General features: G+C 35.9%; 1 protein-coding gene across 8 annotated transcripts in view; it reads left to right on the top strand.

Moving 5' to 3' along the window:
- STK3 (serine/threonine kinase 3) overlaps positions 1-17927 on the top strand; it is a 305298-nt gene that overhangs the window by 62105 nt on the left and 225266 nt on the right. For all 8 annotated transcript variants that reach the window (XM_025265081.3, XM_025265080.3, XM_006048776.4 and 5 more), the window contains exon 4: positions 289-403. In XM_025265081.3, coding sequence (XP_025120866.1) covers positions 289-403 — 115 coding nt within the window. The remainder of the gene's footprint in view (positions 1-288; positions 404-17927) is intronic.

Raw genomic sequence — 17927 nt, 5'->3', positions numbered from 1 at the left:
TATGTTAAATAATGTGTCCTTTGCCAAAACAAAGCTTTATTTTCTTGGGAATTACTCAGAACATTTGGACCTCCTCTGGTTTGTAATCCTGTTAAATTTCATCTGTGAATTAAAGCCTATTTATACATAGTTGGTACCCTACATAGAGACAATGCCATGTATAATAGTTTACTCATTAAGTTTACTTATTGAAACATTATGAAATGCTGAAAATACTTTGCATTGGTATTAAGAAATAATTTTCTTTGAGAATTAACTGAACTTAATTGTCTATATATTTTTATTTAGCCCATATGTTGTAAAGTACTATGGCAGTTACTTTAAGAACACAGACCTCTGGATTGTTATGGAGTACTGTGGAGCTGGCTCTGTCTCAGACATAATTAGATTACGAAACAAAACAGTAAGTATTTTAAAATTGTTTTGCCAATCTCATTTCTAAAGATTCATATTTTAGAAGCTGACTATATAGTGTTTTGTTACAAGGAAAATATTAGTGTGAAGAAAGAAAAGACTTCACAGTGTAAAAGGATCTAGTATGAGGTGTGAGAATTAGTCACAGATCTTTGTGTGGCAAATACAGGAGTCATATGATTGTTTAATTCATTTATTAGGATAATTTTTGGTTTAGTCACGGAGAAACCACCAGGGCACTCCTCTTCTTCATTTGGAATCAGTGTTGCATGTTCTTTATTAACTTGAGTTCAGTAAGTTATGGCTAGAATTTTATTTTTGTAATAGTTATGGTGTTTCTTTATCATAAGTTTTTTTGCATTATAACCTATGGTTGATAAACAGTTGAAGTATTATGTTTCTGAATCTTAAAAATAACTGAAGAACAATTTTTGTCTTATTTCCCCAAATATCTCAGGACGTTTGAAATTAATAGAGCTCAATTATAATTTTTTTTTCTGGTAAATTCAGCTTAGTGAGAATGTGTTATTTAATGATAAATTTTATGGCTATGTTTTAACCCTAAGTAAAAGAGCTATTTACAAAATTGTTTACTTTAGCCTAGCAATGCACCTAGTTAACTTGGATAATTTACAAGACCAAAGTGACCTTTTTAAAATCTGCGAATGACTAAGAATAATAAATCAGTGAAATAATTTGTAATTCTGTAAAACAGTATCCCAGTAACTACATGTCATTATTACATGTTGTCAGACATGTTTCAGTAAAATACATTCGGAAAAATACTTAACTACTTGAGTCAATTTGTGGTTAACCAGAATCATTTTAAAGTTTGATTGGGGAAGTATGTTGTAAGTTTATCCTACTAATTTTTTTTTTCTGTTAGAGAAAATAAAGTAAATAGGTTTTCTTTTAAACGAAGTGAAACAGAAGTTAAAATAATCCCTGTTTTGACAGAATGGATTAAGTGATTTGTGACATTCTAATTATATATTTTAGAATTTCTATGGTGCTTAACTAACATTTATGTAAATCAGATGACTCCTGAATGGCAGAACAATGCTTTAATTGAAAATAATTATACTCCAGTTAGGGAAGTGTTTTAAAACCATTTCAGGGCTAAATTCAGTGCATTTGGTATTTAAAGTTACCGGGTAGAAATACGGAGTAATACTGTATGAAATGGAATATCTATTTATTTTAAATATTAATGTTACCATTTTGAGTCCATAGGAAGAATACAGCCTTTTATGTATTCTAAGTATACAAAAATACTTTATTTCTGTGGTTAATAAATAGAAACCATGAAGGTATACTATAGTTCTAAAAGGTAGATTTGGATGGGATAATTATTCTCAGGTATCTCCTTCACCAATTATCAAAGGAAGGATTTTACCCTATTTGCACTTCTATTTAGAAGGCAGATTCCACCTAACATGTTTGGAGATCATACATTTGAAATAGTCTAATTATTATTCTCATAAGTTGGTTTTCCTTGGGCCTGGGGAAGTATGGAAGGGTCTGATTCCCAAATACAAAAAGGAATCCAGAACTGCATGAGATGGCTCAGGAGCTGTACATATGTTCTTTCTGGGTATTGCCTTGATAGCAGCTCTTGTTAAATCTCAAAAATATTCTGTACTACTTATGCTACTTTTCTTCATTTATGTATTATTTTAAAAAAGCACCATTGTTATGAAGGTTGGCAGTGTGAGGGATAGTTATCATCCTGTTTAATATTTGATTTTTTTTAGGAATGTTCACTGGAAGGATAATCTTGATTGTTTGAATTTCAGAGGCATGGCTTTCAAAAAATGTGACAAGTGAAACAGTTGTCCTCGACCTGTTAACACTCACTCCAGTCTTTTCCTAAGAGTACAGAAAATTTTCTTTTAGGCTTTATATGCTGTTTGGGTTTTTGTTACACATTTTGTTGTTTCTTGTAATTTTAACATTTTAAACATTTTAAACAGCACAAGGCTGTTTAAATAATAATTCTTATTATTTTTGATGGTGTTTAAATTTATACTTTTTAACAGCACAAGGCTGTTTAAATAATAATTCTTATTATTTTTGATGGTGTTTAAATTTATACTTTTTTTGCTCTTTATTCTTTTTTTGCATTTCTCAGTTGCCTGAACAGTGTTCTTTAGTGTTTCCTTATGATGGTAATAAAATCGCTCTCGTTTTTTTGTTTTTTCTTGTATGAAAATGTTATCTCACTTTACTTTTGAATGATTTATTTGCTGTGTAAAGAATTCTAGGTTGGCAATTTCTTTTACATTTTTTATTTATTTTAAGAGGATTGACTCTTGGAAAACCACCTAAGTAATACCCTTTGTGTAGAATTATTCTTGTCTTTGAAAGAAATCTCATTAGCGATGAACTGTTCTTGATTTTCAGTTCTATTGCTATCTTTTTTTTTTTTTTTTGTATTGAAGAATAGGTGATTAACAATGTTGTGATAGTTCCAGGGGAACAGGTGAACAGCGAAGGGATTCAGCCATTCTCCCCCAAGCCCCCCTCCCCTCCACATAACACTGAGCAGACTTCTATATGCTATATGGTAGATCCTTGTTGGTTATCCATTTTAAATATAGCAGTATGTACATGCCCATTCCAAACTCCCCAGCTGTCCCTTCCCTGACCCTTCCCCCGCCAGCAACCAGAAGCCTGTTCTCCAAGTCTGTGAGTCTGTTTCTGTTTCACTAGTAAGTTCATTTATATTTCTTTTTATATTCCACATGTAAGAGATGTCATAGGTGCTGTTGTTTTTTTGATCAAATAGTTCTTTAAAAATTAAAGATAGAGAAAAATCTGATGAAGTTACTTCAGCTTCACAGTAAGAATGGGTTCCTAGAATAAAGGCTGGGTTCGTGTTTTAGTGTTTTGGTATATGCTTTTGCCTCATCTGCTCCCCCACCTTTGAGTGTTTCTCCTTACCCCTAGTCTTTGCCTAGTGAGTTTGCATCCATGAAGGACTAGCTCAGTTATCACCTCTTCTTTGAAACTTTCCCTATTTTCCCAGGTAGTTTATCTATTTGGTAATTGATTGATTAGTGAATTAGTTAAGTATTTATTGCATATTCATTCTTACATAAGAGCACAATAAATTCTAGCTGCCATTATTTTATAATTTTTACTGTTATTATCTTACATATTTTGACTGCTGGATAGACTAAGCATCTTGTCATTTGTGTATTGACTGTTTTACTTATTTTTAGTGCTTGTCCTTTGCATTTTATTATTATTGTTGGTAGTGGTGTTTTCCTACATCACAGGCTTGCTTGACAGTTTGCTAATAGTTTTATGAGTATTTCACATATCATTTTAAAAGTCAAAAAACCAGTTATCTTATTGTCAGCATAGATATTAAAGAAAGAATTTCAAAATCTTTCAAAATCTTTTAGAAATTTAACTTCTAAAATCTCTTTTAGAGGTTTTATGCCCTGACATTTTCTTTGGGAAATACCTGCTGCTGTTGCTGCTGCTAAGTCATTTCAGTTGTGTCCGACTCTGTGCGACCCCACAGATGGCAGCCCACCAGGCTCCCCCGTCCCTGGGATTCTCTAGGCAAGAACACTGGAGTGGGTTGCATTTCCTTCTCCAAAGCATGAAAGTGAAAAGTGAAAGTGAAGTCGCTCAGTTGTGTCCGACCCTCAGCGACCCCATGGACTTGCAGCCTACCAGGCTCCTCTGTTCATGGGATTTTCCAGGCAAGAGTACTGGAGTGGGGTGCCATTGCCTTCTCCATTGGGAAATACCTAGGAAAAGATAAAAGCATAGAATTAAATTTGAGGGTTAATTAGAGCTCTCAGTGGTTGAAACTGAGCCTGAGTAGCAGAGTTTGGGATTGGATTGTTGGCAGTTGAGCCATGGATTGTTGGCAGTTGAGCCAATAACGAATGGTAGTTCGGGTAATGGTGGTAGTACTAGAGGGAGAATGAAGGTGAAACTTTCTTATATTTCAGTGGGTGATAAAAGTTTGAGTCTTCTAGTTGCATCTAGAGTAGAAATCACTATTTGGTTAGTATTTATTGAATCTTTTGGTTTATAAGTTAATACTATATATAAGTTAATCTATAATAAGTATATGTAAGTTAAACTCCTGATTCTGTGATCAAACCCACAACACACAACTCATGTCCTGGTATTATGTATCTTTAATAAGTGACTTTTTTTAAAAATAATATTTAAAACTAGAGTTTGTTGAAACCTATGTGTAGATAACCTTTCTGTGGCTATCCTGTACTTCGAAATCTCATTTAATTATTAGTCAGCTTTTAGTCTTTAGGAGATAAGTTTTAGCAGTTGATTTCCCCTACTGTAAGCCTCTCAGGGGCAGAAATTTTTATATCTTCATTGTGAAACTATTACAAGTGCCTAGAATAGCTACTGGCATCTAGCAACCTTGATAAATGTTTGTTGAACTGAAATAGGAACAATTCCATGACTGCTTCTTCTGTGAATATAGACAATCTAACTCATCTATTTAGTGTTGTATTTCTGTAGGTAAATTGTAATTTTCATAGCTACTACTATTAAGTATTAATGATGTGGGTTATTGAACAGATATGATCATATACCAAACAAAGTATATGTGCTTATCAGTAACCTATGAAAGTGTGAAATAACAGGATCTGTTGTGTTAGTTCCCTGATTTTTATAGAAGTTATATTTATGTAAATTAAATTTTTTGCTAATTTTTGCAAATGTATATCCCAATAACTCAAACCATATGCTTTTTGTTGTTATTACTGGAAGTTAATGTAATCATTCCAGGTTTTTTTTTTTTAGTGTTTTCAAGTTTTAAAAGAATAAGAAGTCCAGTAATTATGGGAATAAATACACAAAATATTTATGGCAATGATTTTGAAGGTTTTCTTGTGAGGACATTTTAAAAACCAATATATTTTATGTTAAATGCATTTAGCCTCTGAACATTTATGCATTTCAAATATTTATGCATTTATGCAAAGTAAAAATAGACAATTCTGTGAAACTGAAGCTTTTTAAAGATAGATTATATATTTGATTAGAGGCTTTCAAAATGATCTTTACATAATTGTTAAGCTATGCCATGACATATGGAAGAAATAGAGTCTACATCTTAGACGTTTGTTGTGTATTTGGAAATGTTGTAAGAAAAGTGGTCTCTCCCACTCTGAGTCAGCCTTTTATTTGACCACTTATTTTAATTCAACCTAGCACTTTGGATTTTAGTTTTGGTTCTTCCAGAAACTAGTTTTATAATCTGGATCTTCAACTTCCTCATCTATTAAATAATAATTAGCATTGGTACAGTGCTTTGCATTTTACTTGGCAGTTTTATTTACATTTTGGTTGAATGGAAAGGTTCAAAATACATTTATTGATCTAGGCCTGGTGCTGTGCGTTAGAGGTACAAATAATTCTTAAGAAATGTTGCTGCTGTTGCATTGTTTGCAGACTGGTTAAGATAATGCATATGTAAAAAGCTAAATTTGATTCTGTAAAGAGTTGGAGTTCTTTAGGGAAAGTACAAGACAAGTGCTTAGCCTAACATGGAAGTTCAGTGAAAGCTTCATAGGAGAGAGAACCGTTTAACATGATCTTGGAAGAGGACTCATCTGTCATTGGAGTCAGGCTCCACAAGGGCAGGGTCTTGTCTTCTTTGCTGACTGTTCTGTCCGCTCCTCGGACAGTGCCTGATGTGCAGGATGCTGAGTAAATATTTGTTGTTGTGTAAGTGAATGAATAAATGACTCAGAGATGAGAGGGCAAAGGACATCTTGGAAGAGGAAACAATTTTACACTAGAATTGTATTTTCATCTTTAAAAGTCCAGTGTCATACTCCTTGATCACCTGAAGGAAAATGTTCCCAGCATCTTGTTTAAATGGGTTTACTTTCCTCACACTTAATTGCTCAAAATCATTGTCATGTGTTAGTTTGATGGATCTATGCTAGGATCGTGATTTTTTGTTTTCCCATTTTTTTTCATGTTGGAAGAAGTAGCATATACCATCTTTATCATTTCACTAATGTTTTCTAGCTTCTTACTCATTTTATCTACTTCCTGGAGTTTATTTGATTCTTCTTTGAGAAAACATCCTTTGGGTCTCCCTGATTTCTTGTTCTCATGTGGACTCATTGTGTGTTAGGTCTCTGTACAGCTGCAGTCCTGGGATTTCTTTTCACTGGACTCCTGCGTCGTGTCACCATTTTCCTGTGTATTTCCTATTTCCTTGGCTTTTCACTCTTGTTCTGTGTTTTTCCTAAGCTGTCTTCTTCAGGGTACAAAATTAAGAGATCAACTTGTTGAGTCCTTCTGTGTCTGAAAATGCTTTTATTTTGCTTTCAAACTTGGTTGATAGTAGCCTATGTAGAATTTTACATTGAAACTAAGTTTCTCTCAGAGCTCTGGTAGCTTTCCTGTATTATCTTCTAGCAGCTAGTGTTGCTAATGTTCTAGATAGCTAATGCCTGTCAGAGGCTTATTCATTTGTAGGTTTCCTCCCACCTCACAACTTTTTAGACTTTTTTCTTTATTCTGATGTCTCTGATGTTGAATAAGGATCAAGATATTTCATGAGGATGTGCCTAAGTATGAGTCCTTTTTAGTTCCTTTCAGATAAAAACTTCTGTCTTTCTTTAGCTTTGGAAAAATTTCTTTGATAATTTCTCCTCTATGTTATTCATTGGATGGTGAAAACGCCTGAATTTTATTCTTTTTTCTTCCTCCCAGGTTTTTTGTCTCCTTTTGGTTTTTTTTTTCCTACTTTAATTTTCTGACTCTTCTAACTGAACTTTTTATTTCAGTAGTTATATTTTAATTTACAAGAACTCTTTTGTTTTTGGTTATTTCTTTTTTGCAACATCTTGATGCTTGAGACATGGATATATGATCTTTTCTAATCACTCTAAGAAAAATAAGTTTTGAAAAAAGTTGTTTTCTGTTTCTTGAATCATCTCTATTTCTGCTGAGGTTATTGCTTCACTTGTTTGATCCTGGTCTTCCCCATGGCAGGATGATGCTAGAAAGGCTGACTAGCTCTCATTGGAAACATTGGGGCGATGCTTTTTGCCTGGCAGGTATAGTGTTAAGATGAACTGGCTGGTATCTGGCTTGCGGAGGAAGTGCCTGCAGAGGTGGTTTGTTCAGTTTCTTTAGCCATTCCCCTCCCCTGCCTTTTCTGGGGCCTGGGGATGAATACCAGGATGCATGTAATCTCTGTATAAAGTAGGCATGAGGAGCTCACTCTTGTTCTGTTTTCTTCTTTTCACTTCCTGGGGAAAAGCTAGCCTACCTTTTCCACCTTTTCCATTTCTCTTCCCACTCCTGCCCTCTCTACCCAGTGGTTCTAACTTGGAACCCCCTTGGTGTTTACTTGGTTATTACCCCTTCCTTGCCTGCTCTCGCCTGTGAACTCTTCATAGAAATGCTTCCAAATTTATTATACTCTCCTGTGCTGATTCTTTTATCAGTTTATTTATTAAATTTTTTTCTATCAATTTAATGGGAATTTAGAAGGAGGAAAGACAGAGAACTAAACAAATTGCAAATTCAGGTTGGTTTTTGAACCTGAATCAGTGGTATGTTCTCTTTCCCTTCCTACCCACCTCCCTATCGATACTCTCATACCCTTAAGTGTTTAAATTAATACAGCTACTTTGAGGAGTACAATTTGATGCTGTGTTGTCAAGTTGAATACGAAAGCGCCATGGGATCCATCCAGTGTTTCTCCTCTTCCATCTGTGCCTTAAGAGAAACTCTAACACGATTGAATGGTGAGAAATGTCCCAGAATGTTGTCACAACAAGAAATTAGGAGCAAACTTAAATGTTGGTGAGCACTAGACCCTGGACTAGAGAATTGCTGTTGTTCTTTCAGCCTCCATAGTTTTGCAGCCCTTTGGCGAAGGCAAGCTGAGAGTAGCATTCTGGTTGAAACCTTTTAGAGCACCCGCACCCTGATGTGCAGATGAAAATGACGTTAAAATACCAAGTGAAGTTTGTGTCTTAAAACACAAGTCCAGTTTGGTATATGAGAGAAATTTTTTTTAGTGTCTGCTTCTACCAGAATGAACTCTATTTTTGTGATTGGGTGGGAGTGGGGGAGGGGGCATCGAGGGAACACAGAATAATGGAGAGGACGTTCCAGACTGAAGAAGCAGTTCCTAAGTTGTCCATATGTGTATTTTCCTGAAGGCTTGTGGTGGACTTGTTTTAATGGCAGTGATTGGGAACGTCAAGTTTACTTAGGCATCACTTGAGAAGTGTGAAGGACACATTGAGACCATTCTTTTTGGTCGATTCTGAGTGTTAGTGTTATGGCAGTGATTCCCAACTCCAGTGACAGGCATTTGATAGGCATTTTGAGAACCGTTGCTGTAATACTGGTATGTGCCGGGCGTATTATATAGACTGTTGCATTTAATCCTCACGTAAGGACTGAACAACTGTGTAAGGTAAGAACAGTTATTAACCCCATTTTTCCAGACAAGCAACTGAATCATAGAGTGGTAAAATAGATTAGAGGGAAAGAAAAGTTTGAAATTGAAGCCGACTGCTGGAATCGAACTGTAAAAGTTAAGAGCATAGAGTGTAGAGCCAGACTCTCTTGAATTGTGGCTCTGCTACATACTGGTTGTGTGAACTTAGGCAAGTTTCTTAACTTTTCTGTGACTCATTTTTTCCATTTGCTAAATGGGATAAGAATACCACCCTACTTCATTGAATTGTTTTGAAGATTATACATTTGTAAAATGCTAGAAACAGTCCCTGGTACATAAAAAGTCCTATATGTATTTGCATTGATATTGTCATCATTGTCCTGCCTTCTTACTTATATGTATGGAAATGTCTTTGCATTGTGAACATTAATCAGATGGTGTGTTTGAGAATAATACAGGAGACTATGGAAACCAAGTACAGAATCTTAGCATTCACCATTGGTACCTTGAATTATTTTCAAGAGAGGTACATAAGCTCCATGAGATAGAGCTTACATTTTTAGGTACAGTGAAAGTTTGTTTAATAGAATCAGACAGTGGCTATTCAGAATATACTGGAATATTTTATTTTAGTGCCCTTAGAATTAATGCCTTGTACATAATAGTCTTTTTGATATATGTTTGCATTTAAAAAATATATATTCTGCCTTGTTCATTATGTACTGTTTCAAACTTTTTTATCCCTTAGTGAAGGCATACCAATTTCTTACTGATTTAAGGTTTAATACTTGGAGCCTCAAAGTTTGGTAGTGTTTCATCATTAATAATAGACGTATTTTTGAGATGTGTGGATTTCTGTTCCATAAAGTTCTTTTTAGGGTTTATGTTTGCCTGTGTTATTGGACTAATTCATGTTTGACTTTCCTAATCACTTTGTTGCATGTTCCCTCTTTGTGTAATAGATACTAGTTCATACGGGCTTTACAACTCCATATATATTGAGTGCTTTTCTGTTGTCTTCTGATCTCTTTTTCAGGAATCTTTTCATGTGGGAAAGGATTTTAAAATGTCTGCCCACTGACCATTTTCACAGTAGAGTATCAGTTCTCTTTCTCTTCAGATCAAGGGATTATAAGCAGCGAGTATATATGTATATTTACATATGGTGTAAGTAGTGAAAGCTTTCATTTTGAATCACTAGTTGTGGGACTTTGTGATAGATTATTAATTTTTTTTTTTTTTGCCAGACATCTGCAATCCAGATTTCATGAAAGAAAACCTCTCTCTGCCTTTTTGTGTATAATAATGGCTAAAATATTCTAGTTATGTTTTCTAATGTACATACTTTGTATTGAGCAGATTTGTGTTTTTCTGGAAGAATCCCATAAATTTTTTATTGTTTAAAACCTTGGCTATTTTATATCCTCAACACTCCCGTTTTTGGGTGGGATGAGATAGAGTGGTGAGGGGTGGAAGGGAGTTACTGAGTTGCTGTGTTGTTTTTTCCAGTGTTTTCCTCATGTTGAATACCTAACAGCCCCATTAAATGTATGTATTATTTTCCTCAAGAAAGAAGGAGTAAGAGGGGGAGAAATTTTGATTGTAAAGCAGTTGAAATCTGAAGCTTCATGGATGTTCAGATAAAGCCTTACATGTAAGCTTAAGAATTACTTTTAAAATTTAGGTATTTTAGAAATTGCTACTTAATTCCCTAAGTTTCTTGCAAGAGGCTTTGGTCACCATTGTGTATTGATGTAACATGTAACATGTATGTCGTAAAAACTAATAACGCTGAAACATTCGAAGAGCTCTATAAAATGAGATATCTAAATGCAGTGTTAATTTGGAGTAAACATTTATTGGCTGGGGCAGGTGGTACTCAGAAAAATGGAGGCAAAAAGGAGACTTTGCCTTCATGTTCCTTTTAAAAGACTTATTTGTTCTACTTTTCCCACCCTCAGTTATTGTAGCCCTTTTGTTTGGGGGCAGAAAATAGAAATCAGCTTCAGAGATTTCATACTGTTAAATATCTGGAGTAACCTATAGCAGTTCTAGAGTTGGTCAGTGGTTTGTTCTTTGTACAAACCTCTTTTCCAGGAACCTCCCCACTTTTTTGGTATCTACTTGAAATTTACTACATCGGTTTCACCTCTTGGTTATAAATTATAGAAAACTCACCTCAAACTGGGCTTGAGTCAAGAAGGGAATTTATTTCCTCACATAACTAAAAATCTTTGCAGAGCAGGTTTCATGCATGGCTTGATTCAGAGGGAAAGGAATTACTTAGACTTGTCTCTTTGTTCTAATACCTCTGTATTGATTCTACTCTCTTGCCTCATAGTGGCAAGACGGCTGCTCAGTTATACCTTTCTAGTTGAAATCCAGTAGTCTTGTACCACACTGCTTCTGAATGGGTCATGCGCCTTTCTCTGTGGCCATTGGAATGTGATGCAGTAATTGGATTAGATCTAGGACACGTGTCTGACCTGGAGCAGGGATGGAATTGACTGCTAGAAATGCATGGTCTGAAGGTGGGGAAATAGTGATTCCCTCAAGGGAAATGAGGGTATGTTAGCAGGAGAATGGTGAATGAATGTTAGAATGGCAAAAATAACAGGGATTTCTATGTATTTATCAAACCTAAAATCAAAACTAAATGTACCAAGAATAAAACACACATACACACACACACACACACACACACACCCTTCTAAAATAACTTCCAGAATAGATGTTAAGTGTTACAGGAGGTATCTGGTGAAATTCAGGGTTAAAACTATGGGGCCCTCAACCTTTTCTCCCCTTTGTCACAGTAAAGTACAGTAAGGGACAGCTGGGATGATGCGTCTCCAGGAGCCTGCTTCTGCTGGGTCAGCAGTAAGTGTTTGCTCTAAGAATTCATATAAGTGTGCTTCTCAGGATTACAGATCCATGGTTCCATTTAGACCATGGTGACCTGACCCTGGTTTTAGTTCTGGTCCATGGCCCCTTCTCCTGACAAGGATTTTCTCACCCTAAACAGGTACTGCTGTTCAGTTCTGTGCTAGAATCTTAGGAGAGTGAATCCTTTTGTGTGGAAAGTAATTCTTGCTCCTTATTTGGTGTCTCCTGTAGAGTGAGATTGAGTTCTAAGTTATTTCACACATGCTTCTTAAAAGTTCCAAGCCACAGCCTTAAAATGACCATGCACTGTAGGATCAGACCCAGAGAGTTTTTTTATAGCAATCATGTGCCACATCTTAACTCTGATTAAATACGTCATACACATCACACTCCATGACATCTTTTCTAAATCTTTGGATTGTATTATAAACACTTTTCTTTATGATCTTTCCACATTACAATATAGTCCCTCCAATAGTCTTGCTCTTCTATCTTAACTAAGTACATTAAACCTACAAAGGTATTGCCTTGACTTCCCTAATTGGTAAGCTGCCCAGTTTTCACCTTAGTTGCTGTACTTCTTGGCATTTCTCCCAGTTCTATTTCCCTTTCATAAGTCAGGCCCACTTTCACACACTTTATTTTTATATTGTACGTTCCTCTCCTGGCAGACTGCCTGTCACAGCCAGACCTGCCGTGAGCCCTCCCTCCCTGTCATAAGCCTGACCCCTTAGCACACTGTAACTGGTTATTTGGAATGATGTGGTTTAGTGGAAGGACCCTTGCATGTAGCATCAGGAGACCAAACATCAGTTCCTGGCTTGTTACATGTTAGCTCTGTGACCCCAGATACACCATGTAACTAACTCCTTTTAACTTAAGATGCCTAATCCTAAAATGGACCCAATATCATATTACTTGCCTTACCTACCTCAGTGTTTTCTTGTGGGGAACAAAGATGATGAGTGTCAGAGCATTTTGTAACCTGCCAAGTTCTATACAAATGTAAATTGTATTTTGTTACTATTAAGGCAGAAACTTAAAAAGATAGTATTTAGTTTTTAATGATTTATCACTGATTTAAGAATTTTATATTTGTTGAAATAGTGGATATCCTGTAGTATTAGAAAAACATTAAAAGATCATTGTGTCGTATCCAGTAAAATATTATTTAATTTTAGGAAATCAAGAAATGTAAGTTAGTTTTTTTCAGAAAATGGAAATTTAGCTCCTTAGGTAGCAAATCTAATTTTAACAGTTTTAGATGAAGCTCCTTTAAAATCATATTGTATATATAGTTCTTTATACCTTTAACCAAAATGTATAAATGCCTTCCATTTTAATAATATAAATAAAGGGGAAAAAAATAATAGGAGCACATTGTAAAAATTCCAAATAGTACAGAAGAGGAATTTAGCATTTACTCACTCATCCCTCAGTTTTACTTCCTGGAGGAGATGTCAGTTACCAGTTTCTTGTGGCTTCTTTCAGTGCATGCATTTTTTGAAAAAAAAATTTTTTTTAATTGAAGGATAATTTCTTTACAGAATTTTGTGGTTTTTTAAGAACTGGCCATAGGTACACCCATGTCCCCTCCCTCCCAGACCTCCCTCCCATCTCCCTCCCCACCCCGCCCTTCAGCCTGTAGCAGAGCCCCTGTTTGAGTTCCCTGGGTCATACCCATTGGCTGTCTGTTTTACACATGGTGTTGTAAATTTCTATGTTACTCTCTCCATACATCCCCCCTTCTCCCTCCTCTCCTCCCATGTCCATAGGTCTGTTCTCTGTGTCTGTTTCTTCATTGCTGCCCTGAAAATAAATTCATCAGAGCCATCTCTTTAGATTCCATATATATGTCAGTATACGATATTTATATTTCTCTTCCTGACTTACTTCACTGTATAATGGGCCTCTAGTTTTGTCCACCTCATTAGAACAGATTCAAATGTTTTCCTTTTTATGGCTGAGTAGTATTCCATTGTATATATGTACCACAGCTTCTTTATCCATTCATCTGTTGGTGGACATCTAGGTTGCTTCCATGTTCTAGTTCTTGTAAATAGTGCTGCAGTGAACATTGGGGTACATGTGTCTTTTTCAGTGTGGGTTTCCTCGGGGTATATGCTTAGGAGTGGGATTGCTGGATCATATGGTGGTTTTATTCCTAGCTATTTAAGGGGTCTCTATACCATCTTCCATAGTGGCTGTATCAGTTTACATTCCCACCAGCAATGCAAGAGTGTTCCCTTTTCTCCACACTGTCTCCAGCATATTGTTTGTGGACTTTTTGATGGTGGCCATTCTGACTGGTGTGAGGTGGTATCTCATTGTAGTTTTGATTTGCATTTCTCTAATAATGAGCGATGTTGAGCATCTTTTCTTGTGCTTGTTAGCCATCTGTATGCCTTCTTTGGAGAAATGTCTCTTCAGGTCCCTTTACCACTTTTTGATTGGGTTGTTTGCTCTTCTGGTATTGAGTTGTATAAGCTTCTTGTATATTTTGGAAATTAATTCTTTATCAGTTGTTTCCTTTGCTATCACTTTCTCCCATTCTGAGGGTTATCTTTTCACCTTGTTTGTAGTTTCCTTTGCTGTGCAAAAGCTTTTTAAGTTTAATTAGGTCCCACTTGTTTATTTTTGTTTTTATTTCCATTACTCTTGAAGGTGGGTCATAGAGGATCTTGCTTTGATTTATGTCATCGAGTGTTCTGCCTAAGTTCTCCTCTAAGAGTTTAATAATTTCTGGCCTTACATTTAGGTCTTTAATCATATTTTGTTTTAAACAAGAGATTCATACTGCATGTGTTGGTGTTCTATACTTTGCCTTTTTTTTTTTTCAAACTTCTTTTTTTCTTTTATTTTTTTTCCTTGGCCAGCCAGCCAGGAGATGAATTTTTTTTTTTTTCAACTTTTGATGTATCTCAGAGATATTCCCATATCAGTATATAGGTCTGTGTGTATGTAACAGAATGTGTTTTTTTCAGTACTTTGGATAAAATGAGCTCCGACTTACATTGTAATCAAAGCTGAAGGAAACTTTTGTAGGTATGTATTGGCTGTAGTGCATGGGTTTGCAGAATCAGACAGGACTGAGCGACTGAACTGAACTGATTGTTGTACGTGTTGTTCTGGCCATTGGTTACATTCTGAGAAATGAAATTACTAGGTTAGAGGGCATGTTCATGTGACAATTCCTTTTTTTTTTTTTGGAGATGGGGCAGTTTCACTTTGAATTATGAAAGGATTTTGGATTTTGCTTTCAGTGGCTTCCTGCTTAACTGCATGCTTTGGCATCTCTTCATCTTAAAATTAGAAATTTTGACTAAAAAAATGCATTGGGATAGTTAGGGAGTTTGGCATGGACTAGGTACACACTGCTATATTTAAAATGGATAACCATCAAGGAGCTACTGTATAGCACAGGGGCTCTGATCAGTGTCATGTGGCAGCCTGGATAGGAGGTAAGTTTGAGGGGAGAAATGGTTACATGTATATGTAGGACTGAATCCCTTTGCTGTCCACCTGAAACTGTCCTGGCATTTTTAATCGGCTGTACTCCAACATGAAATAAGAAGTTAAAAAAATCCATTGGAATTTTAAGCAAGTTTATTTATCTATTAGCTAGTACTGCAAATCTACTACTACTATAAATGATTTTATTATTACATTCTCCACAGTAGCTTTTCTGCTTCTAGTCTTTAGATGAAGGCTACTGTCACAGTTTCCTTCTTAAAAGTTCAGGTATGATCGTACCATCTTTTCATTTAAAAATATGTAGGCACATAAAGCAGAGTTAACCCTAACCTACCTTTGCCATTTTGCACTGTTCTCCCGTACACACTGCATTCATTCACACACAAAGAACTAGTACTAGACTTCATTCATCTTTATGCCCTGTTTCCTTTACACATACCTAGTATTTCTTTGGAGAAGGCAGTGGCACCCCACTCCATTATTCTTGCCTGGAAAATCCCATAGACGGAGGAGCCTGGTGGGCTGCATGCAGTCCATGGGGTCACTAAGAGTCGGACACGACTGAGCGACTTCACTTTCACTTTTCACTTTCATGCATTGGGGAAGGAAATGGCAACCCACTCCAGTGTTCTTGCCTGGAGAATCCCAGGGACAGGGGAGCCTGGTGAGGTGCCGTCTATGGGGTCGCACAGAGTTGGACACGGCTGAAGTGACTTAGCGTAGCAGTATTTCTTTTCCTCTTTGGTCTCCTGACAAACTTTGTACATTTTTCAAGAGGCAGCTCAAAAGTCTCCTCCTCTATGAAGACTTCCTTGAATAGGGAGAGTGGTGTGGTGAGATTGTCAAGGCTACAGGAACTGTATCATTCAAGGCCTTGAGGGTTAAAGTGTATGGTTTGGATTTTACTTTAAGAGTACTGGTTCTGATGCAGTACTGGTTCTTATAATCACCTTAAACACTGCTGTCCTGGAGTGCTCCTATACCTAATCTTATTGTACCTGGCATTGCTTAATATCATAGTTATTTGTTCCTGTTCCCTTCCTTTCCCACTCAATTATGAGCACCATGAAGGCAAGGGCAGAATAACAGATTCTCAGTAAATTTTTGTTGGTGCCTACCATCTGTTGTTGTGTGTGGATATTGAATGAAATGATACCTGTAATGTGGCAGGTATGGTAAATACTCAGTAAGTGTAAGTTGTTGGTGTTGTCATTATCATCACTGGACAGATAAATCCTCACTTGGGAATAAAGGGTCCTTTTTTGAAAGAGATTAGATTTGATGCAGGCCTTAAAAGTCTATGTAGGGATTACATTGGTGAGTTTTGCTCAGATAGTTTTCAAAACTTTATGAAAATTCAAGGTGCAAGTTAAAACTTGAAATTTGATAATACAGTATGTATAGTTATCTGTCTGTGGGACATGAAAGCGGAACTATGTCTCATTTTTAGGTTTGTTTCTTTAATAGTAAGTACTGTATGTAGAATTATTCTTACGGTTTTATTTTTCAAAATAATTCCAGGGTACTTCTGACATGCATCTGGGTTTAAAAAGTGACTACAGGTCTCTTTTTAAAATGGTAGTTTTGGTGATATACATTCTGTTATTTTTTGTTGATTAGTCATGATGCAGTGGTATTGAGTGAGTAATAGTTACATAATCACAGTAGTAGAATATGTTTACCAATTTTCACAGTCAATAGCCAGACAAAAAAATAACAGATAATCACAGTTTTAAGCCATAATGGGAACATGATTAACCTAACAATACAAAATAATTACATACGATTTGGGGAGTCAAGCAGAGTGATGTGGTAAGTGAAAGTGCATACACGCACAAGTATCATCTATTCAGCCAGTCTGTGTCTTTTGGTTGGTGCATTTAATCCATTTACATTTAAGGTAATTATCAATATGTATGATCCTATGACCGTCTTTTTAATTGTTTGGGGTTTATTTTCTATAGGTCTTTTCCTTCTTTTGTGTTTCCTGCCTAGAGAAGTTCCTTTAGCATTTGTTGTAAAGCTGATTTTTGCTGTAAAGCTGAATTCTTTAAACTTTTGCTTGTCTGGAAAGCTTTTGATTTCTCCACCAAATCTGAATGAGAGTCTTGCTGGGTAGAGTATTCTTGGTAGGTTCTTTCCTTTCATCACTTTAAATATATCGTGGCATTCCCTTCTGGCATGTAGATTTTCTGTTGAGAAATCAGCTGATAGCCTGATGGGAGTTCCCTTGTATGTTATATGTCATTTTTCCTATGTTGCTTTTAGCATTTTATCTTTGTTTTTAATATTTGTCAGTTTGATTACTGTGTGTCTCAGTGTGTTCCTCCTTGGGTTTATCCTGCCTGGGACTCTGTATTTCCTGGACTTGGTTGACTATTTCCTTTTGCATATTAGCGAAATTTTCAGAAAAATTTCAGGGAAATTAGGATAATTTGAAATTAGCTCTTCAAATATTTTCTCAGGTTCTTTCTCTGTTCTCCTTCTGGGATCCCTATAATGCAAATTTGGTGTGTTTAATGTTGTCCCAGAGGTCTCTTAGGCTGTCTTCATTTCTTTTCATTCTTTTTTCTATATTCTGTTCTGTGGCAGTGATTTTAACCATTCTGTCCTCCAGGTCATGTATCTGTTCTTCTGCCTCAGTTATTCTGCTATTGATTCCTTCTGGTGTATTATTCATCTCTGTTTGTTTGTTCTTTAGTTATTCTAGGTCTTTGGTAAA

The sequence above is a fragment of the Bubalus bubalis genome, chromosome 15, assembly GCF_019923935.1.
Source record: "Bubalus bubalis isolate 160015118507 breed Murrah chromosome 15, NDDB_SH_1, whole genome shotgun sequence".
NCBI lineage: Eukaryota > Metazoa > Chordata > Mammalia > Artiodactyla > Bovidae > Bubalus > Bubalus bubalis.
The sequence above is the reverse complement of the archived record's forward strand: the minus strand, read 5'-3'. Positions and strand labels throughout refer to the sequence as shown.